This window comes from Mauremys reevesii, linkage group 4 (assembly GCF_016161935.1).
Source record: "Mauremys reevesii isolate NIE-2019 linkage group 4, ASM1616193v1, whole genome shotgun sequence".
NCBI lineage: Eukaryota > Metazoa > Chordata > Testudines > Geoemydidae > Mauremys > Mauremys reevesii.
In genome coordinates, this window is record NC_052626.1 from 46,516,345 (window position 1) to 46,536,976 (window position 20,632).

At 42.4% G+C, this 20,632-nt stretch overlaps 1 protein-coding gene across 7 annotated transcripts in view; it reads left to right on the forward strand.

Annotated features, from left to right (window-relative positions):
- BAZ1A (bromodomain adjacent to zinc finger domain 1A) overlaps window positions 1–20,632 on the forward strand; it is a 111,259-nt gene that overhangs the window by 41,602 nt on the left and 49,025 nt on the right. For all 7 annotated transcript variants that reach the window (XM_039534964.1, XM_039534965.1, XM_039534967.1 and 4 more), the window contains 6 exons: window positions 540–641; window positions 2,343–2,430; window positions 7,939–8,073; window positions 8,615–8,714; window positions 13,123–13,289; window positions 18,271–18,366. In XM_039534964.1, the coding sequence (XP_039390898.1) occupies window positions 540–641; window positions 2,343–2,430; window positions 7,939–8,073; window positions 8,615–8,714; window positions 13,123–13,289; window positions 18,271–18,366 (688 nt within the window). The remainder of the gene's footprint in view (window positions 1–539; window positions 642–2,342; window positions 2,431–7,938; window positions 8,074–8,614; window positions 8,715–13,122; window positions 13,290–18,270; window positions 18,367–20,632) is intronic.

The following is a 20,632-nucleotide window of genomic DNA, read 5'->3' on the forward strand; positions in this document are numbered from 1 at the left end:
TGACTCTTAAACAATGTATGCTATCATGACTATCTTTTTGTCAATCAGTTTTTCCAAAAAGTTGAGGAAGTAATGCATTGTCTTGTGAAGCCTCTTCCTTTCAAAATGTTGCCAGCTAGAGTATTCATCCTCCTAGACTGGTCCTTTAAAGTGTTGCATTTTAGTTATTACAGCCGTATGGCTGTTTTCCTCTCCTTTGCTTGATTCATGCCAGTAGCTGATGGTAAGAGCATGAACTTTGGGATTAAATTATAAATTATTTCTTTATTAGACTATCTTGTTCTGTCTGATTTTAAAACTAAATGCAAGTACACATGTATTTGGCATTTTTATTATTTTGTTTAGAAGTCAATGAGTTGATTGGCATCAATGGAAGTTATGGGTGCCACTGTATGTGCTAATGTACTTTCCAGGGGCATGTTCTGTTGATAAATATAATTACTTTTAAGATCAGTGTTCCAAAATCTGTTTAGAAATGTGATTTTTTTTTTGTGTGTGTGTGTGTTCAAAATACTTCATCATTTTATTTTACTTTTTAGGAAGAAAAAAGCATTAATTGATCCCTCCTTGTTCAAGTATAAAGTCCAGCCTATTAAAAAAGAACTATATGAATCTGTTACTGTAAAAGCATCTCAGATAAGGTAAAAATTAATGTTTTGTCATATTGTCCTTGTATGTAAATTAGAATTGCACTGTGCTGGAATTACTCACTGAATTGTCTTCACTATGAGTATATGGTTCATGGTAAGATTATGTCTGATCAAAATAACACTTGGGTTTACTACAGGGGTTGGCAGCCTCTGGCACGCGGCTCGCCAGGGTAAGCGCTCTGGCAGGCTGGGCCAGTTTGTTTACCTGCCGTGTCGGCAGGTTCGGCCGACTGTGGCTCCCACTGGCTGTGGTTCGCCGTCCTAGGCCAATGGGGGTGTCGGGAAGCGGCACGGGTGAGGGATGTGCGGGTAAACAAACTGGCCTGGGCTGCCAGGGTGCTTACCCTGGTGAGCCACGTGCCAGAGGATGCCGACCCCTGTTTTACTATGTATTCAACACTCAATTAGAAATGCTGAAGCCAAACATTCTGTGTCCCACAGGTCTTCTGTAGTATTTGTATTGTAAACTGTGTACATTTTAGCTATATTGACTTTAAATAGTTTGAAACTGGGGAGCTGAGTTCTGCAGTCGTTTTTAAGCGATTGACATTTTGACAGGATGTAATTGTTGCTCTTTAAAATTGAAAGTTTTTAATAACCTCACTCTAACAAACTGTGATAGGTTTTTTTTTTAAATAAAATCTTTTTTTCGTTTTTTTTTTTAAAGAGTAAACTGTGCATCAGCTTCCATAGTGTGTGTGATCTGAGTGATTCTAGTGGTATTTGATGTATTAACACAGACTCATTCTAGAACTAAATTGTTTGTACTGTAATCAATCTCTAGTAGCATCAGAAATAGGTGCAATAAGAAAAAGAATACACAGGCTTAAGAATGGAAGGCATGGTCTTGTGGCTAAAACACTGGGCTGTCACTTGAGACATCTGGGTTCAATTGCTAGTTGTGTCACAGACTTCTTGTGACACTGGGCAAGTCATTTAATTTCTTTGTCTCTGACGCAGTAGTCTCTTTCTGTTCAGCAAGCACTTAAGCACACGCTTAATTGTAAAGGATGGACATAAACACATACTTTACGTGCTTTGCTGAATTAGGGCCTTTGTACCTCACTTCCCCATCTGTGAAATGAGAATATTAATATTTCTTTTATCTCACTGTCTCTCTTGTCTATTTAGATGGTAAATAAATCTTCAGGGAAGGCATTGTCTCTTGTTGATGAGAGTTTATAGTGCCTAGCACAATGGGGCCCCTGTCTCAGATGGGACCTCTAGATGCCATTGCAGAACAAATAACTTATATTATTGTTTTTGTTTAATATTGGGAGAGCTACAGAGTCAGTGATACAGAGATTTTGTGTGTGTGTGTGTGTGCGTGTGTGTACACAATTGTATGAAATCTCTTACTCTCTGTATAGACACATTTTAAGTGATAGGATTTCCCTGGATTTAAAACAAAAGTCAAAGTCTGGATATCTAAAATAATATGTTGGGTACAGTAATTAAACTTTTTTGATGTGGAAATCTTGATTCTCATTAAGGTCGTTGAGAACAATAGTTGTCTAAGAAAATACTAAAGTAAAACTTTACTGAGAAAATAACAGAAAGCAGAAATCATGTGACACGCTGTTTCTGTGTGATCTGTAAATTTACATTTGTTATAAGTGAATGTAGATTGACTTTAGTTGGTAATGTTGTTTTTCTTTTTTCTTTCTTTTTTTTTTTTTAAACACACCATAGCCGAAGGAAACATCTCTTTTCTCGTGATAGACTTAAACTTTTTTTGAAACAACACTGTGAACCACATGATGGAGTCATTAGAACTAAGGTAAATAAGTGGTTAAATTGTTTGTAGAAGAGAGAGAGCATTGTCATCTAGAAATATGATTATATGACCTCACATATTTCCTCTTCTTAGACTTTTTTTACTGAAAAAGTTAGCTGCTCTCATTATAAAGTATCATTATTTATTATAAGTAGGTGAAATTTTTAGTAGGTTTTCTGCTTTTATCAGCCAAACTATACATCTGGTGTGTTCTTTTAAGCTATACAAAATTCAGTGAGTAAGACATGGCACAATAAGCTAGTGTCACTCTACTGCAGTGGGTCTCAAACTTTTTTTCTTTACTGGCGACTCCTTTCACATTGCAAGCCTCTGAGTGCGACCCCCCCCCATATAAATTAAACACACTTCTTAATATATTTAACACCATTATAAATGCGGGAGGCAAGTGGGGTCTGGGGTAGATGCTGACAGCTTTCGACCTCCCTCCCCCCCGCACCGGCCCATATAATGACGTCGCAACCCCCTGAGAGGTCCTGACCCCCAGTTTGAGAATCCCCGCTCTACTGTAATCCTGTCTCTCTTCAGATAAAATGATCCAGGGCTCGTCTTTACTGCAACAGTTCAAGTTAATACACTTGCGTTATCCCACTTGAAATAACCTCGCTCGAGTGAGGTCACGTCTACACTGGCAAAGTTACTGTGCCACTCAGAGAGTGCAGAAGGAAAACCACTGTTGTGTGGTCACACTGACAGCTGCCTGCGCAGTAGTGTGTTCACACTTGCAGCGCTCTTCGGAGTGGTGCACTCTGGGCAGCTATCCCACAGAGCACCTCTTTCTCTTTTGCTGCTAAGACTTGTGGGGAGGTGGAGGAGGTTGAGGGGCATCCTGGGTCCTGTCCCAAAGCCCTGTGATGCATTGCTTCACATCCCAGGAATCCCTGTGCTTCTGTCTGCACTTGGGGCCATCTTTCAACGGTTTGTGTACTGCATGCCCTGCCTCTTCGATCTGCAGGAATGGATTCCGAACTGCTGACCAGTATGCTGCTCACTCTGACCAACACTTTGGCCTTAAACTACAAAAGCAAGAGGAGTTTGACATTGATCTCACCCCGCGTAGTAGCTGCGACACAAGATTGTTTGTGGGATTCACGGAGGTGCTGACCACAGTGGAGCACTGCTTTTGGGCTTGGGAAACAAGCACTGAGTGGTGGGATCACATTGTGATTCATGTCTGGGATGACAGGCAGTGGCTGCAGAACTTTCACATGAGGAAAGCCACATTCATTGGACTATGTGACGAGCTCGCCCCAGTCCTGCAGCACAAGGACACGAGAATGAGAGCTGCCCTGTTGCTGGAGAAGCATGTGGCGATTGCACTGTGGAAGCTGGCTACTCTAGACTGCTACCGATCAGTTGCTAAGCAGTTTGGAGTGGGAAAGTCGACCGTTGGACTCATGTTGATGGAAGCGTGCAGGGCCATTAATCGCATCCTGCTCCGAAAGACCGTGACTCTGGGCAATGTGCATGACACTGTGGATGGCTTTGCACAAATGGGCTTCCCTAACTGTGGAGGGGCGATAGATGGCACGCACATTCCAATTCTGGCACCAGACCACCTAGCCACTGAATACATTAATCAGAAGGGGTATTTCTCAGTGGTTCTCGAGGTGCTTGTGGATCACCGTGGGCATTTCACAGACATTAACGCAGGCTGGTCTGGAAAGGTGCATGATGCACACATCTTTTGGAACACTGTCCTGTTCAAGTATTACCAGTAAATGCATGTGAGAGGAGGAGGTGGGGTCCCGGGACGGTTAAAGATTTGTGTATGTCCCAGGGATCATACCCAGCCTTCCACTTTGGAGTACAGTGCAGCTGGTGCTGTACTTCAGCAGGGCCAAACTGCAGATGGATGGGTGTTGAGTGCAGTGCGTAGTGGGAGTCCACAGTGCTGGACTGTGAGGAGGGAGGAGTGGAATGCTGTGGGTAGAGAGTGCAGCCAGGAGATTGATAACAGTGTGTTGGCGGTGTGTGGCGTGCACATGGGAAAGAGTTTGGCAACAGCGGCTGCAGGGGAGAGCGGGTGCGGAGCTACTTGGTTTGCAGTGCTAGTATTGCCTGGAGTGTGTCCACTTGGCGCTCCATAACATTTAGAGCCCCTTCGTGGCTTCTTCCTACTGTGTCACATTCTCCTTTCTGTCCCTCTTCTTGCTGTCCTGCCACTCCTTCAATTCCTGTTTCTCGGTGGCAGAGTGCATCATAACCTCATGGAGAAAGTCCTCCTTGGCCGCTTTCTAATTCTGCACAGCCGTTCCACCACTGATAACAAAGAGGGACGCTGGGCTCCAAAGGTCATCTCTGTGATGTTTAAATGCAACATTTTACAGAAGCAGTATTGTTTGCAACACAAACAACACTGATTTAGTGCTTTAAAACACAGCCAGTACTCACACACCTATCACTAGCTGGCTGACCCCAGGCAAGCACACATGAGCCACAAGACCCCCTAAATGGTGAGTAGCTGCAGGGGCAGGGTAAATCACTCTTTCTGGACCCTGCTGTACATTGGGCACGTGGCTCTTGGTGAGAGCCAACACTGTGGGGCGGGGGGCTGATAATCATTCCTGTCCCCACACTTTCCACAGGATGTGATCATTATGGACGATATCTCGCTGCTGAGGGTGAGCAGGGAATCAAGGAAGGGTCTGCTCCAAGCCGGCAGCTTCTGCCCTGGTCCCTATGCGGGCTAGCCTGTGTGCAGCAATGTTGTCTATCTCTCTCTTCTTCCCCACCATGATGGGAAAGTTACCATTAATGGGACAAGAAACAAAGCAGCTCTGCTGAGGAACCTGCGGCAGCAGATTGTCCAGTATCTACACGAGAGTTTTCTGGAGATCTCTGAGGGAGATTCACGTGAAGTGAGGGAGTTTATCAACAGCCTGTTCCGTTGCTCAGACTAGGCATGTGGCGGGAGATAAGCCTGCTTTCTGCAACCCTCCTGCCCCCTACAACTCACTTCAGCAATTCCCAAAATCAGATCCACTTACCAGAGGCCTCCTCTCCTGTTTACACTTGGCCAAGATCCGACTGCTGTGACTGGCTAGGCTCTTCCAGGGTAGAAAAGAGCTCCTGATTGCATGCATCTCTGGCCTCCGAGTCATTCTCTGCCTCTGGTTCTCCCTCCCCAACTTTATCCAAGATTTCCTCCTCCTGGCTTGGTCCACTCTCGAGTGGCACGTGAGCCAACAAAGTATCCACAGAGGCCTTCGCAGTGGAGGTGGGGTTGCCACTGAGTATCGCGTCCAGCTCTTGTGGAACCGGCAGCTTGTGGGCGCAGCACCGCAGCTCCTTCACTTTTACTCTACACTGCAATGTGACCCAGTCATGGCCCCTTTCTGTCATGCATCGTGAAATCTGTCCGTAGGTATCATAATTCCTACAGCTGGAGCGCAGCTAGGACTGCACAGCCTCCTCTCCCCAAATGCCGATGAGGTCCAGCAGCTCGGCATCACTCCAACCAGGGTATCGATCACCTGGTGCATGGATCAGGCATGGCCATTTGGAAAGATGCACTGAGACTAGGGTGACCAGATGTCCCGATTTTATAGGGATGGTTGCGATTTTGGGGTCTTTTTCTTATATAGGCTCCTATTACCTCCCACCCCATCCCGATTTTTCATACTTGCTGTCTGGTCACCCTAACTGAGACCACTGCACACATCACCGAGCAAACAGGCAGGAGACTTTCAAATTTGCAAAGGAATGTAAGAGGTGGGGATGACGATTGGTCACCGGAGGATAGGACAGTAGAGAGGTGAGAACAGGCATTGTGGGACACCTCCGGGAAGCCAATCACAGTGCTGTAATTGCATGGTGTCTACACTGGCACCACAGTGCTGTAGCCCCCGGCGCAGAAAGCTCTATGTCTCTCGTTGGGGTGGGTTTTTTTTTTTTTTTTTTTTAAAGAGCGCTACAACTGAGCAGTTTGTGCGTACTAAGTGGCTTGGCAGTGTGTACACCTCGGGAGTTACAGTGCAGAAAGCTGCTTTACTGTGCAGAAATGTACCAGTGTAGATAGGGCCTGAGAGCGACTATGCTGAAACAACTCTCAAACTATGCAGTGTGTTTAGATTAGCAGAGTGATTGGATTAGCGGTTGATGAGCTGTTGTAATTTATGTACTGGGGATGCAGCAGTTTAATTACCTCTGTTGTGAGCAGCACTCCAGTTTCTTTCCCCCTCCCTGGCTTTAAACTTGAGCTAGTTGGCCTGCAACCCTTAATTTGAGCTACAGAATTTAATGTGTGGATTGGAGTTGGATTAGGAGCAAAACTCAAGTTACAGATCTAGTTAATTATGCAGTAAAGACAAACCCTAAATCTGTAACATTAATGAGACCTATGTGTGTGCAGGAGTCCAATTGACATCAGTGGGCTTTGGATCAGGCCCTAGATCAGGGGTTCTCAAACTTCATTGCACTGTGATCCCCTTCTGACAACAAACATTACTACATGACCCCAGGCGGGGGGACTGAAGCCTGAGCCCACCTGAGCCCCACCACCTGGGCAGGGGGACCAAAGCCCCTGGTAAAATTCAGAACTCTAAAGGTTTGCTGTGAGATTCTGTGCTGTGTCTCTGAGATGTGCAACGTGGAATTCACAGTACAGAGAACAGGGGCCTAAGGCCACCTTCCAATCCTGTGCTCTTCCATGGCTGAAGAGGCCCTCCATGTAATTTAGGCACCGAAGGCTGGCTGTCTAAGTTATGGCAATTTTCTAGCCTGCCCTTTTTCCTTCCTGTAGCACTGCCCAGAATCTGCAGTGCTGTGCTGATCCCACTCTGGATACAGTACTTCCAGCCCCACACATACCTTTACTTGCAAGAGGTCCTTGGAAGATAGAAGACAGCAATTAGGCTGCTGTGCCTGTGCTGGATGAATCCTCTCCTGGACACACATGGGTTTTAGAGCCTTTTTACACTGCTCAAGCCCTTTTATGTGATGTAAAGGAACCAGAGTGAGGGTTAGACTCTGGAGTGACCAGATGTCCTGATTTTATAGGGACAGTCCAGATATTTGGGGCCTTTTCTTATATAAGTGCCTATTACCCCCTCCCCCCCCACACACCCTCTGTCCCTATTTTTCACACTTGCTATCTGGTCACCCTATCAGACTCTCATCTCTGAGTTCCAGTCTTGGCAGAGACATATGAGAAACACACATTTGTTTAAAGTTAGTTCAAAATGAATTTCTAATTTTAAAGTCTGCATGTACATTATGTTGGGGCCAAGTTCTGCCTTCAGGAACACATGCACTATTCCCATTACATTCAGTGGGAGCTGCAAGATAGTTTGAGATCTCAATCTCTTATTAATCTCTCTCTATTTTTGCTGGATTAATTCTGCATTTGAACCATTGTAAAAGAATGTTTTTGTTTTTCCCCTTGAACTAACAAATATTCATCTAGTTACTTTTATTGTCTTTCTGAAAGCATGGTTTCCTAATTATGTAACTTCATAACAAATATCTATACTTTCATATTCCTGTATTAAGGCAATGTCAGTTGCAAAATACAAGATAGCAGAACAAGATTTCTCGTACTTCTTCTCTGATGACCCACCTACATTTATCTTCGGTCCTGCAAACAAAAGGCGAGGGAGGCCTCCAAAGAGGATATCTATTAGTCGTGTAAGTAATGACAAAAAGTGAACGTCTTCCGTCTTGAAAATGAATTGGGGAAATTTATGATCTCTTGTATATCTGGCATAAAAGTAGATCTTGTCTTACATTTGGGGATATCAACAGAGAGCAAGCATGATATTTAGCCTTTTAATTTCAACAGGTGGTGGAAAAAGGAGTACAGATAAATGCATGTGAGAGGGTTCTACCATCAATGAAAGTAGCAGAAAATTAGTTTTCCAGTATGTCTACTGTAGAGTGCAGTTGGTGTCTTGCACACTAAAACTAAAACTTCGCTTGCAACCATAATGAAAACAACATAATGTGTCCCTAATTACACAGGATTCTAGCACAACCTAGAACTCTAAACTTATTAATTATTAAATTGCAGGGAATCTTCTTGGTCTTCCCATTATTAGACAAATGCCTGAGGAGCAGTATGCTTCAATGTGAAGTAAAGCTACAGTTGTTCTTTGTTTATACAGCTCTTGAAAGAATGTGATGAACTGCAGTATATTTTCCCATCATAGCTGCCGTGTTCTTTTTCCAGGACAAGATTGCTAGTAAACAAAATACTCCAGGAAATAGAAGTAAAGTGGCAAAGGAAAGGGCAAGACTCCAGAAACAAAAAGAAGAAATGCAGGCCATGGGTAAGTTCAGCCCTCCTGTAATTGTTAACACAAGTTCTTGCAGACCCAAGAGCTGATTGTAATAATGGCATTTTGGGTATCGGCTTTCATTAAAATTTTCATTTTGAAACTTGTAATGCCATTAAATATGACTTGTTTCAATGCTTGGGGTTGTCTCCCTGATACAATACTACTATACTATAATAGAGGCATCACAGGCGGTCAGATTCTACTGCTTTCTTCTGTAAAGTTAAGTAGCAGACAAAATGTGAGGGAAATTTACCAAACACGTTTTTATTCTTAAGTCTAATATAAGTGCTATAGGATCAGTATATACAAAACCATGGATTTGTAAAGCCAGATGATTGGTATATACACAGAGAGTGAGAGAGAGATCAATCTCTGATTAGAAGGAAAAACTATATGAAAGAATACTTCAGAAGTTTAACCAAAAATGAACACCAACCGCTATCTAAATCTATAAGAAGTCTTACCAAAAGCTTCTAACAGACACTTTAATAATCCTGGACATATCATTCCACAGAGACTTGGAGCTTGTCTACATGACAAAATTGTTCAGGTGTGATTTCAAAGTATTTTAGTTGTTAAATAAGTGCAAACCGTAACTTTGTATCGATACTCTTTCTCTTCCCCCACCCTCCCACTCCACCCCCAGTTTGAGATACTTATTGGTTTAGTTTTAAGGTGAGAAGGAATTGGGTTAGCTAGACCAAAACAAGCCCAGTTTAAACTAGTGTCCACACAGCCTTTACATCAGTTTTTAAAACTACTTAAATTAAACCAGTGCAACTTTCTTGTGTAGACAAGGCATTAAAAGCCTACAGTCCCTTTTCAGTCAAACTCGCTCTCTCTTTCAAAATCAGTGTTTAAGGACTATAGGGTTGGGGGTTGGCATCTGTTCAGTGCCTTGGGGAATTTCCATTTCTTATCCTTTTATTTTCCCGGAAAGGATAAGTATAGTTAAAGATTTCTGCCCTGTGGGCGAGATTGTCTGTCTGATGTGCTTGGGTAAGGGGCAGAATATTGTTGCACTTCCCTTTGAGAAGTCTGGAAGGGAGATTAGGGTTTGAAGAGTAAGGGCCCCCCTGTGCAAGAGAGTGGACATGAAGGCTCTGCAGAGCCAGGTACTTCTGCATGCTGGAAGTGGCAGTAAGGCACACGGGAAGAAAGGGGCACCTCAGGTAGGCCCAGTTACTTCCTTGTCCTAATTTCCAGGATTGGCTACAACTTGGTCCTATATCAGGCTATTGAGAATGTTATAGCTTAACTCTATTCTTCCATCATCCCACTGAGCAACCAAAATCCTTTTGGTACAGCTTCTAGCTCCAAACTGAATTTGGGAACAGTTGGTCTTCTGATAAGTGACATGGCATGTATTATCATGGAAATTTTTTGTGTGTGTGTGTGTGTGTGTGTGTGTGTGTGTGTATGTATATATATATATATATATATATATATATATATATATATATATATATGCATGCCTTTGGGTTCTATGGGCCTGGCTAGCACATGGCCACTGAAATATGGGATTTGGCTTCAAAATAGCTAATTACCTTATACTCTCATGATTTTTAACCCAAAAAACAGAATGTGCACATTTTGTACATATTTGTGTATTACACTAGTTTTATGTGTTCATTTTTGCTAATCGCTGCCCTACAAACTCTGATTTAAAACAAATTATTCACAAGTATTGTAACTTTTCATATTGGGATTACTAACACATTATAGCAAAAGCAGCAAAGAATCCTGTGGCACCTTATAGACTAACAGACGTTTTGGAGCATGAGCTTTCGTGGGTGAATACCCACTTCGTCGGATGCGTGTCAGCAAGTAATTGAATGAGTATGTTCTCCTCTGTAAAGAGACATTTATATTTTAAAAAAAAAATTCAGAATAAAATATTTTTTGTTTAATCATATAACAATGGAAATTCATTATATTAAGAACCTAAGAATGGTCCTACTGGGTCAGACCAAAGGTTTATCTAGCCCAGTATCCTGACTTCTGACAGGGGCCAGTGCCAGGTGCCCCAGAGGGAGTGAACAGTACAGGTAATCATCAAGTGATCCATCCCTGTCGCTCATTCCCAGCTTCTGGCAAACAGAGGCTAGGGACACCATTCCTGGCTAATAGCCATTGATGGACCTAACCTCCATGAATTTATCTAGTTCTTTTTTGAACCCTGTTATGGTCTTGGCCTTCACAACATCCTCTGGCAATGAGTTCCACAGGTTGACTGTGCGTTGTGTGAAGAAATACTTCCTCTTGTTTGTTTTAAACCTGCTGCCTATTAATTTCATTTGGTGACCCCCTAGTTCTTGTGTTGAGAACTAGTAAACAACACTTCCTTATCTACTTTCTCTACACCAGTCATGATTTTGTAGCCCTCAATCATATCTCCCCTTAGCCATCCCTTTTCCAAGCTGAAAAGTCCCAGTCTTATTAATCTCTCCTCATACGGAAGCCGCTCCATACCCCTAATAATGTTTGTTGCCCTTTTCTGAAGCTTTTCCAATTCCAATATATCTTTTTTGAGATGGGGCAACCACATCTACACACAGTATTTAAGATGTGGGCATACCATGGATTTATATAGAGGCAACATGATATTTTCTGTCCTATTATCTATCCCTTTCCTTACTTATTTCCAGCATTCTGTTCGCTTTTTTGACTGCCACTGCACATTGAGTGGATGATTTCAGAGAACTATCCACAATGACTCCGAGATCTCTTTCTTGAGTGGTAACAGCTAATTTAGACCCCATCATTTTATATGTATAGTTGGGATTATGCTTCCCAATGTGCATTACTTTGCATTTATCAGCATTAAATTTCATCTGTCATTTTGTTGCCCAGTCCCCCAGTTTTGAGAGATCCTTTTGTAGCTCTTTGCAGTCTGCCTGGGTCTTAACTATCTTTAGTAATTTTGTATCATCTGCAAATTTTGCCACCTCACTGTTTACTCCTTTTTCCAAATCATTTATGAATATGTTGAATAGGACTGGTCCCAGTACAGACCCTGGGGGACACCACTATTTACCTTTCTCCATTCTGAAAACTGACCATTTATACCTACCCTTTGTTTCCTATCTTTTAACCAGTTATTGATCCATGAAAGCACCTTCCCTCTTATCCCATGGCAGCTTACTTTGCATAAGAGCCTTTGGTGAGGGACTTTTGTTAAAGGCTTTCTGAAAATCTAAGTACATTATATTCACTGGATCCGCTTGGTCCACATGCTTGTTGACCCCCTCAAAGAATTCTAGTAGATTGGTGAGGTATGATTTCCCTTTACTAAAACCATGTTGACTCTTCCTCAACAAATTATGTTCATCTATATGTCTGACAATATTGTTCTTCATTATAGTTTCAACCAGTTTGCCCAATACTGAAGTCAGGCTTACAGGCCTGTAATTGCCGGGATCACCTCTGGAGCCCTTTTTAAAAATTGGCGTCACATTAGCTATCCTCCAGTCATCTGGTACAGAAGCTGATTTAAACGATAGGTTACAGACTACAGTTAGCAGTTCTGCAATTTCACATTTGAGTTCCTTCAGAACTCTTGGGTAAATAGCAATAATAAGCTGATTTACTTGGAAGTAGTAATTGCTGACCTGATGAAATTTTGACATCTATAATGCTTGGTATAAAGAGACACTAAGTGATTGTTAATGGCCTGAAAATGGCAACAGAAAAAGAATTGTATTGAAAGTTCAGTCTTTTCAATACAAATAAGACTATAAGGGCATAAGCAGTATTACTCTGAGAGCCAACTGGCAATATGTACTCTACAAAACCAGCTTAATGTAGAAACCTGCTTGTGGCTGATCAAAATTTGATAGGAAAAACTACAGACTTTTTAAAAAGGGTATTTTTCAGTTTTCAATCCCTGCTTGCTATAGAAGTAATGACTTCTGTCATTTTGTTCTTTAACCTCCACTTTTAAGTCAGTCTTTAGCGCTTAGGCAAATTCAAGTGATAACTCCATTGACTATAATACCCCTTAAAGTGACACACTTTCTTTCCCCAGTCATGTATTATCACTTGTGTTACTGTAATCAAAGCATTTAACCCAATATGTCCTCCTTGTGTTTTTGCTCTACTCCTAACCCAAATTTTTATCAACTAGGACTAGCAGAAAAGATGTACTATTTTTAAGGTGATGGGATTCTTATAAGACAGAGATAGATATATTGCAAAGTGAAGTTTTAGGATTCTGATGTTTGAAACACTTGAGCTTCTGCCTGATATTCTTACTGGTTGGCATAGAAACAATTTCATCATCATAACAATGAAAATCTTTTAACTTGGTAGTTATCAGTCTACCTATTTAAAGCAGTTATATCAATTAACTTTTTGTAAAAGTAAAATAATTTAGATTGATGTCCTTTTTTCTGCACAGCTTTTGAAAAAGCTAAATTAAAGAGAGAGAAGGCACATGCTATAGAAGCCAAGAAAAAAGAGAGAGAAGATAAGGAGAAAAAGAGAGAGGAGCTGAAGAAGATTGTGGAAGAAGAAAGGATGAAGAAGAAAGAAGAGAAAGAGAGACTCAAGATAGAAAAAGAAAAGGTAATAAAATTGCAGTATATGTATGTCTGATGATGGGATGCACCCTCATCCCATGGAAAGAAAAGTTAATGAGTGTTTGTGCACTCAGGCAGTGCCAATTACACATACCTGCAGAACATGCTCCATCTGGAGAAGAGAGGCATAAAAACGGTGAAGCTCACAGCTGGGCAGGAGGGGAGGTGGCTAGGGCTTACCAGTGAGCTTCAGTAGCAAGGGGAGCCCACAGGGTAGTGGCTAGCCACTTTTCCAAATGTATGTTTGGGGGTGGATGGACTTTGCAAGCCTGATGTGGGCAAGAGGCCCTGTAAGGCTGCTCTCAGCCAACAACCTGGGTAACATCATCATGGACTAGAGCAGGGGTCTCAAACACGCAGTTAACACAAGTTATTTTCTGCGGCCCGCACGCTCCTCACAGCCGCCCCGCCCCCGCCATCCCTCAGCGTTTACCTAGAGCGGCTTTGGCCTGCCTGCCCTGCCCCCGCGCTGCTCTGGGAAATGGAAAGAATGTGGGGGAAGAGAGGCGCAGGGGCGTGTGTTGATGTTGTTTCGGGCACCACTCCCAGCAGCTCCCATTGGCCACGGTTCCCCTGCACCCGACCCCCCTGCCCTGAACCCACTGCTGCACCCCGCACTCCTCCTGCACCCCAGTCCCCTTCCCTGAGCCGCCTGCTGCACCCTGCACCCCTCCTGCACCCCAACCCACTGCTGCACCCCCTGCCGCATCCCCTCCTGCACCTTGACCCCCTGCTGCACCCCTCATCCCTCCTGCACCCCACACCCCAACTCCCTGCCCTGAGCCCCTGCCACACCCCAAACCCCTCCTGCACCCCCTGGCGGGGCCTCATGGAAGGGGTGGAGTGGGGGCGGGGCTGAGGACGGCCGGGGGGAGGTGTCAGTAATGCAGCCCTCGGGCCAATGTACTAGTCCTCAAGTGGCCCTCATGGTCATTTGAGTTTGAGACCCCTGGACTAGATCAGGGGTTCTCACAACAAATTTTTTTGGTGGTTTCAGGGTGCAGCCACCAGCTCTCACTAATGGCCACACTGACACTTTTTTTCCCTAAAATACTTAATTAACTTTAGGGAAAAACAATTAAATATGCACAGATTCATATCCAAATCATTGTAATTTATATCTGTAGGATTTTTTGGCAGACTCGTAACAAAAATAATGCAGCCTCCCCCTTTGGCCCCCACCCCACCCCCACCAGGGCTTAATGGGTCCTGGGGCTTACTGTGAAAAGTAATATTTGTTAATGTCACAGCACACTTAGTAGCTTTATCATACAGAATGAAAACATATAGTGTTCTGTCTTTATTGTTCTACCAAAAATATTTAGAATCATAGCAATGTAGAGCTGAAAGGGACCTCAAGAAGTCAAGCCCAGCCTCCTGCACTGTGTCAGGACCAGTAAACCTCCTAGAATGTTCCTGACAGGTGTTTTGACCAACTTATTTTTAAATGCTTCCAATGATGTGGACTCCACAACCTTCCTTAGTTAAGCTCTGGCATAAGCTTCTACCCTTATAGATAGACAGATATTAGGAAAAAAATTTCTAACTTAAATCTCCCTTGCTGCAGATTAAGCCCATTACTTCTTGTCTTACATTCAGTGGATATGGAGAATAATTGATCATGGTCTTCATAAGAACATAAGAATGGCCGTACCGGGTCAGACCAAAGGTCCATCTAGCCCAGTATCTGTCTACTGACAGTGGCCAATGCCAGGTGCCCCAGAGGGAGTGAACCTAACAGGCAATGATCAAGTGATCTCTCTCCTGCCATCCATCTCCATCCTCTGACGAACAGAGGCTAGGGACACCATTCTTATCCATCCTAGCTAATAGCCATTTATGGACTTAGCCACCATGAATTTATCCAGTCCCCTTTTAAACATTATTATAGTCCTAGCCTTCACAACCTCCTCAGGTAAGGAGTTCCACAAGTTGACTGTGCGCTGCGTGAAGAAGAACTTCCTTTTATTTGTTTTAAACCTGCTGCCTATTAATTTAATTTGGTGACCCCTAGTTCTTGTATTATGGGAATAAGTAAATAACTTTTCCTTATCCACTTTCTCAATATCACTCATGATTTTATATACCTCTATCATATCCCCCCTTAGTCTTCTCTTTTCCAAGCTGAAGAGTCCTAGCCTCTTTAATCTTTCCTCGTATGGGACCCTCTCTAAACCCCTAATCATTTTAGTTGCCCTTTTCTGAACCTTTTCTAGTGCTAGAATATCTTTTTTGAGGTGAGGAGACCACATCTGTACACAGTATTCGAGATGTGGGCGTACCATGGATTTATATAAGGGCAATAATATATTCTCAGTCTTATTCTCTATCTCCTTTTTAACGATTCCTAACATCCTGTTTGCTTTTTTGACCGCCTCTGCACACTGCGTGGACATCTTCAGAGAACTATCCACGATGACGCCAAGATCTTTTTCCTGACTCGTTGTAGCTAAATTAGCCCCATCATGTTGTATGTATAGTTGGGGTTATTTTTTCCAATGTGCATTACTTTACATTTATCCACATTAAATTTCATTTGCCATTTTGTTGCCCAATCACTTAGTTTTGTGAGATCTTTTTGAAGTTCTTCACAGTCTGCTTTGGTCTTAACTATCTTGAGTAGTTTAGTATCATCTGCAAACTTTGCCACCTCACTGTTTACCCCTTTCTCCAGATCATTTATGAATAAATTGAATAGGATTGGTCCTAGGACTGACCCTTGGGGAACACCACTAGTTACCCCTCTCCATTCTGAGAATTTACCATTAATTCCTACCCTTTGTTCCCTGTCTTTTAACCAGTTCTCAATCCATGAAAGGACCTTCCCTTTTATCCCATGACAGCTTAATTTACGTAAGAGCCTTTGGTGAGGGACCTTGTCAAAGGCTTTCAGGAAATCTAAGTACACTATGTCCACCGGATCCCCCTTGTCCACATGTTTGTTGACCCCTTCAAAGAACTCTAATAGATTAGTAAGACACGATTTCCCTTTACAGAAACCATGTTGACTATTGCTCAACAGTTTATGTTTTCTATGTGTCTGACAATTTTATTCTTAACTATTGTTTCGACTAATTTGCCCGGTACCAACGTTAGACTGACCGGTCTGTAATTGCCGGGATCACCCCTAGAGCCCTTTTAAAATATTGGCGTTACATTAGCTAACTTCCAGTCATTGGGTACCGAAGCCGATTTAAAGGACAGGTTACAAACGTTAGTTAATAGTTCCGCAACTTCACATTTGAGTTCTTTCAGAACTCTTGGGTGAATGCCATCTGGTCCCGGTGATTTGTTAATGTTGAGTTTATCAATTAATTCCAAAACCTCCTCTAGTGATACTTCAATCTGTGACAGTTCCTCAGATTTGTCACCTACAAAAGCCAGCTCAGGTTTGGGAATCTCCCTAACATCCTCAGCCGTGAAGACTGAAGCAAAGAATCCATTTAGTTTCTCCGCAATGACTTTATCGTCTTTAAGCGCTCCTTTTGTATTTTGGTCGTCAAGGGGCCCCACTGGTTGTTTAGCAGGCTTCCTGCTTCTGATGTACTTAAAAAACATTTTGTTATTACCTTTGGAGTTTTTGGCTAGCCGTTCTTCAAACTCCTCTTTGGCTTTTCTTATTACACTCTTGCACTTAAGTTGGCAGTGTTTGTGCTCCTTTCTATTTGCCTCACTAGGATTTGACTTCCACTTTTTAAAGGAAGTCTTTTTATCTCTCACTGCTTCTTTTACATGGTTGTTAAGCCACGGTGGCTCTTTTTTAGTTCTTTTACTGTTTTTCTTAATTTGGGGTATACATTGAAGTTGGGCCTCTATTATGGTGTCTTTAAAAAGGGCCCATGCAACTTGCAGGGATTTCACTTTAGTCACTGTACCTTTTAACTTTTGCCTAATTAACCCCCTCATTTTTGTATAGTTCCCCCTTTTTGAAATTAAATGCCACAGTGTTGGGCAGTTGAGGTGTTCTTCCCACCACAGGGATGTTGAATGTTATTGTATTATGGTCTCTATTTCCAAGCGGTCCTGTTATAGTTACCTCTTGGACCAGCTCCTGCGCTCCACTCAGGATTAAATCTAGAGTTGCCTCTCCCCTTGTGGGTTCCCGTACCAGCTGCTCCATGAAGCAGTCATTTAAAGTATCGAGAAATTTTATTTCTGCATTTATTATAGCCCTTAACATATTGAAAGACTGTTATCAGGTCACCCCTTAGTCTTCTTTTCTCAAGAGTAAACATGCCTAGCTTTTTTTTTTTTTCCCAACCTTTCTTCATACGTCAGGCTTTCTAAACCTTTTATCATTTTTGTTTTTCTCCTCTGGACTCTTTCCAATTTGTCCATCCTTCCTAAACTGTAGTGCCCAGAATTGGATGCAGTACTCTAGCTGGGGCCTTACCAGTGCTGAGTAGAGTGGGACAGTTACCTCCTGTTTCTTACATACAACACTCCTGTTAATACACCCCAGAATTATATTAGCCTTTTTTTACAGCAACCTCACATTGACTTGTATTCAGTTTGTGTTTCACTATACTCCCCTTTCCCCCCTGATTCTCTTCAGCAATGCTACTATCTAGCCAGTTATTCCTCATTTTGTAGTTCTGCATTTGATTTTTCTTCCCCCCCCTTCCTAAGTGTTGTGATTTGCACTTGTCTTTATTGAAATTCATCTTGTTGAATTCAAATCAATTCTCCAATTTGTCAAGGTCATTATGAATTTTAAACCTGTCCTTCAAAGTGCTTGTAATCCCTCCCAGTTTGGTGTCATCTACAGATTTTATAAGCATACTCTCTACTCCATTATCCAAGTCATTACTGAATAGTATCATTGTTACCTTTTTGGAGTATAATTTTACCAAGTAATTATTTTGCATAGTTTAATTGAAATAGAATTACAGGTTTTTATGCTGTAGCAGAGTATAGTAATAAAATACAACTGGTTTTAAATCTAATTCTGAAGGTTTCAATTTCAGGAAAGAGAGAAATTACGTGAAGAAAAACGAAAGTATCTGGAATACCTAAAACAGTGGAGTAAACCTAGAGAAGACATGGAATGTGATGATCTTAAGGTATAAGTGCTGGGTAACTTTGGGGTAGTGCGTGCTTGTGCTTTGCAAATTTCTCTGTGCAGCTCCGCTAAGGCACCCCAGTCCTGATCTGAAGCAGTTTGTCTGTTGAAATACGGAGCTTCTTGAACAGAAGCTGTCAATTGTGCCTAACTGTTTGACTTTGTAATATGAATACATGAGGTTGAAGGCATGATCTATTTCCCCCCCTCCCCTTTAAAGATTTGAATCAGGTCTTCAGATGCAAAAGGCTAGTGCACTAACCTTTTGGAACAATTCTCCCAGCCACTTCTGCTTTTCTGAAAATTGAATCTTGAGAAACTTGTCTGGCCATTTTGTCCAGACTGAATAGGACAAACAGTTTGGTAGGAGTTCTTGCCATTTTTAACAGTTTACCAAAGAAAGGTGCTAAGATGTTAAAGTGCACTTGCTGTGTTCAAGACACTTTTGGGACTGGACAGATCGAATCTTATGAATGCTTTTGATGTTGTGCTTTTCTTGCCTACCACTTATTACGGGTCTCTGAATTTTTGCATGATGACTTTCTCTTCAGTTGGTAATGAACAACTGCTTAATAGAGTTTATTGGCCAGAGTGACTGAGTGGATCCTTACTAGACCTATCTGCTGAGATTGTTCAACCATTGAGATGTTTGAGGCACTGCTCTGCTTGGGAAAATAAGACATTTGCTTAAGTCTGAAATCTATCCTCGTACTAAATTCAGGCACCTTTCAAAAGTGTTAATGTAACTATAGGCCTTTGGAATGAAGGATCCCTTCAATTTCATAAGATTGGGTTGTGAACAGTTCAATAGCAGGGCTTCATTAAACAACTGGTGTCATAAATAAACAGATCAGGGTTAAGGTCTCTTTTCCCTGGAAAGGGTTAACGTGTAGTACCTGGTGACCACCTGACCAAAGGACCAATCAGAGACGAGATAATTTCAAATCTCTGTGGAGGGAAGCCTTTGTCTGTGTTCTTTGTGAGAACTCTTTTGAATCTAAAAGAGACCTGTCATGTCTCCAAGTTCTCCTGGAGTAGTTTCTACTAATTAATAGTGAGTATTAATTAGAAAGGCGAATTAGTCTTATGATTTGATTTCTATATTTGCAATTGTGTGTTTGCTAAAGGAAATTCTTTATTCCTGTTTGCTGTTACTTTGCTTTCACTGAGAAAGAAAGGGGGAGAGGGGATTCTCTCCAGAGATTGATAAGGTTATACCCTATGAGTGTCCAGCTTGGGCTCATAGAGATTCTGTATTTTCTTTTTGTTCTCTTAATAAATTCTTTTCTTTTCTTTGGACTTGGTTAATTCCTTCTTCTGTGGAAATTCAGGGGAAGGTGAGGGGGGAAGAGACAGTTCCTCCTGGGTTTGATTCAAGCAGTTTGAATCAGGTATCTCTCTCCTAGGAAAAGGGAGGGGGGAGGAAGCAGGGGGAATGGTTTGTTTCTCCTGGGTGTAAGAACTCCATGGATTTGGGGCTCTTGGAATCCCCTAGGATTTTGGGGACGGACTGTGTCTCAATCCACATTTCCTGATTGAGTGGTGGCAGCTTACTAGATCTAAACTAGTTTTAGTTTAGAGGGAAACCAAGTCAGGTCCCCACATTGGAGCCCAACAGTTCCAAGTGGGGGTGAGACCTTTGACATGGTGGCATGCGGGTCCTCACCTTGAAACCCCCCAGTTTCAAGTGAGGGTGCAGACTCTGACAACTGGCAACCACAGAAGAGCACTGAGAGGCACTTCTAAAATTACCCTTAGTGAATTAACACACATGCAGGTAATGTGAGTTGTAGTGCTCCGTTAAAATTTGACCCAGAGTTGCTTCTGGCTCTTTGTATCATGTATTCCTGGGTCATGGTTCCAGCGGAGAACATTCTCCACCAAACTCCAGGAGGAAATACCACTCATTTGACTTATGATTCCAACCATCCAACTTCTGTTAGGCCACCTTTGTTTTTTCTCCCATTCTATTTTGTCGTTCCTTTTTGAAGATGAAAAGGAGGAGCAGCACTCTTATAGAACTTTTTGGTTGAGATATTTGTGGTGATCCATTGCATACTATTGGTGCTTACTAAATTGGATGATGTATGAAACCTAGAGAAAAAAACAGAGTTCCTACCTCAAGGAACTAACGTTCTGAATTAGAGACAGTACAAGTAAAAATACACCGCACATCAGATTACCAGAATGTGATGGATTGGATCACAGAAACCCCCTTGGGGCTGCCAACTGATGTGCCAAGACTACTTCTGCCCCTGCCTTCCCTG